Genomic DNA, 2,911 nt, shown 5'->3' on the forward strand with positions numbered 1-2,911 from the left:
CCCCCCGAATAATTGCTGGCAGAATTCTATGAAACTTTTTTTAAGTTCCATTTTTCATCATAGATCTTCTGTTTTCTCTGGATTTTATTGCTTTTATATATTTATTTCTCCATGTGAAGTACATAATTATTCCTGTTGAGTTTATTGGGTGAGAGACAAGTGAATGTGGCTGTATAATTTCTTATAGCCACATATGCTGTAGCCATAATTTGGCTTGTCAAAGCACAGTGTAAAGTGTTGTACATCTAAAGAATTTATGAAGACTTTTACCTCAACTTACAAGTCAAGAAAGAGAAATACCTTCCTCAGCTTTGGGAGCTATTGAGGCTCTCATTCTGGATAAACACTGGTTACTAAAAAGCTTTATTAAAGCTTAGGTTGAAAAGCTTTAAGGAGTCTACAGCTTTTGGTAACTTTTATTTGTATTCCTCTTTCCTAGATATTGAGGTTGCATGTTATGGTTATGAAGGCATAGATGCAGTAAAAGAAGCTTTGAGAGCAGGCTTGAACTGTTCCACGGAGAACATGCCCATTAAAGTAAGTGTCTGTCTTAATAGTGAAGTCAAAAGCAAGGTTTTCTGATGCCCTTAGGTATCAGTAGCTTGCGGTTGCAATTGTCACAATTGTGTAGTTGAGTCTGGAAAGCCGTGTACTTGCTTTCTGATTATTCTTTATCAGGGCTGTAGCACAGTTCCTTTCAGCTGTGTGCTGCCAGTTGTCCCTGTGACTGTGCTTTGGCTTCCCAAGTTCAAGAAGCTGTATTTACTCTGTTTAATTTACTGAACTCTAGTGTTGGCGCACTAGGTACCTACTGCTCCTTTATGCCGCCTTAGGTAGGAAGCAGCAAATTCTGGTTTTGGGTGTAAGATTATGTAAGAATGTGTGGTCCATATATGTTTGAGTGTTGGTAGAGTGGCTTCTGTACCCAGGCCTAGTTTTTCTCTGCAGTGACTTTCAGATATTGAGTGCATTACTGAACAAGTGTTTTCAAAAAGCCTGAAAGTACTCCCATCTTTGAAAATGGTTTCTTGTAACAGAAAGAAAAGTTTACTTATCCGGTCATCTTAAAAACAAAACAAACAAAAATAAAAAAAACCAAAACAACAACAACAACAAACCAAATAAAACCAACAAAAAAACCCAAAAGAAACCAATCAAACAACCCGAACAAAAAATAAAACCAAAACCAAACAAGAAACCCAACAAAACCCCACAAACAAAAACCAAAACCAAAATCACACACAAAAAACCCACCAAAACAAACAAAAAGCCCCACACAACCAACCTCCCACCTGAAACAACGTACTGGTTGTCCCAGTCTTTTAGCTGTTTGAAAAACTATGTGATAGGCTGTTCTACTGATCTGCAAAGTGGATATTCTCTCTGCTTAGCAGTATTTGCCTAAATAAGCATTCTGTGTAGAAATAACTGATGTTGGTGTTGGAAATTGGACAGGCCGTGTACTTTCTTGTCTGCCATTTCCTTCCAAGCTGTTTATATTTCTAGAAAGGCTTTTTCTGATGGGAAGCTGTTTCTTTATTGAACTGTATATTCAGAACTATGTTGCTCAGTTTGCTTTGCTTTTGAGGTTTTTCTTTCTTTGCTTTTTGTTACCGAGTTTGCTTTTTTTCCTTCCCCTCCATCCCTACAATGTGATAGATCAATCTGATAGCCCCTCCTCGTTACGTGATGACAACAACAACACTGGAGAGAACTGAAGGGCTTTCTGTTCTAAATCAAGCCATGGCTGTAATTAAAGAAAAAATTGAGGAGAAGAGAGGAGTCTTCAATGTGCAGATGGAGGTAAGAACACATTACATTCTAAAATGTAATTTTTCCTTGCAGCACTTTTAAAGTAGAGCAAGTCAGTAGTGCTAGGAGAAACTTTAGCAAAAAGTTAAGAAACTAAAGAAGCCCTAAACATCCATCTTTCTTAAATGGCCCAAAATCCTAATTTTCCTGTTTGGTTTTTTTATTGTATGACTTCAGGATGTATTTTATCTCTTGCTCTTTATGTAGAATCAGAGCCTACAAATATATATGATCTTTTTTAATGACAGTTTACCATGTGTTCTGTTTTGGGTTGTTTTTTTTTCCAGCCTAAGGTGGTTACTGACACAGATGAGACTGAGCTTGCGAGGCAGTTGGAGAGACTGGAGAGGGAAAATGCTGAAGTGGATGGGGATGATGATACTGAGGAAATGGAAGCCAAAACTGAAGACTAAATATTCTCAGATATTTAGAAGAGACAGACCGTATGAAAAATTAGAGACCCCATTGCAAACACTCTGGACTAAATGTTTCCAGTATTGAAAACTTTAAATGCAAATATTTGAAATGTGTTACTGTTTTAAAAAGACCAATATGTGAAAGGCTCTTCTAAATAACATGTGATGCAGCAACTTACACAAGTTGAATCCTTTGCAGGGAAGATTCCTAGTCAAATTCAAGACACCAGTCTGGCCAGAGGGAGGTTGCGGCCCCATGCTTAACACTTTCATACATAACAAATCCTAACTGGTGTTTACTGCTCAATGCATCTCTTACTGATCTTTCCTGGGAGCACCAAAACCAAGCAAGCTGAACAGTTCTATACAGAATGTATTTGAGCGAATATTCAATAAATTTCTGGGCTATGTAACTGCAAGATTCTTTTTCCACTTTTGTCACATGGTGTAGAGAGATACGAATATAAAACCTAGAAGAGTATGGTCAGTGGGTGGCTCCCCTTTAACACTGAAAGAACTTTTTTTTGATTGCTTTAAGTCAAGCCAAGAATAAGTGGAAAATTGTTTTCTTTCAATTTTGTTGATGCAGACTTCTTTATATGAGCATTTCCTTTGATTTTTATCAGCATCTGGGGATGGAGAACTTGAAAACCTTGAACATAGCTTGTTACCATTCCAATAAA

General features: G+C 37.3%; 1 protein-coding gene across 1 annotated transcript; it reads left to right on the forward strand.

The window, feature by feature from the left end:
• The first annotated feature begins 268 nt into the window (after positions 1 to 268).
• On the forward strand, positions 269 to 2,643 carry LOC104542759 (eukaryotic translation initiation factor 2 subunit 1-like). Its single transcript, XM_010187178.1, has 3 exons — positions 269 to 537; positions 1,660 to 1,803; positions 2,100 to 2,643. The coding sequence occupies exons 1-3, from the start codon at positions 526 to 528 to the stop codon at positions 2,223 to 2,225; spliced, it is 282 nt and encodes a 93-aa protein (XP_010185480.1). The 5' UTR covers positions 269 to 525; the 3' UTR covers positions 2,226 to 2,643.
• Positions 2,644 to 2,911: the final 268 nt, after the last annotated feature.

Source organism: Mesitornis unicolor, unplaced genomic scaffold (assembly GCF_000695765.1).
Source record: "Mesitornis unicolor isolate BGI_N332 unplaced genomic scaffold, ASM69576v1 Scaffold53636, whole genome shotgun sequence".
Classification (NCBI taxonomy): domain Eukaryota; kingdom Metazoa; phylum Chordata; class Aves; order Mesitornithiformes; family Mesitornithidae; genus Mesitornis; species Mesitornis unicolor.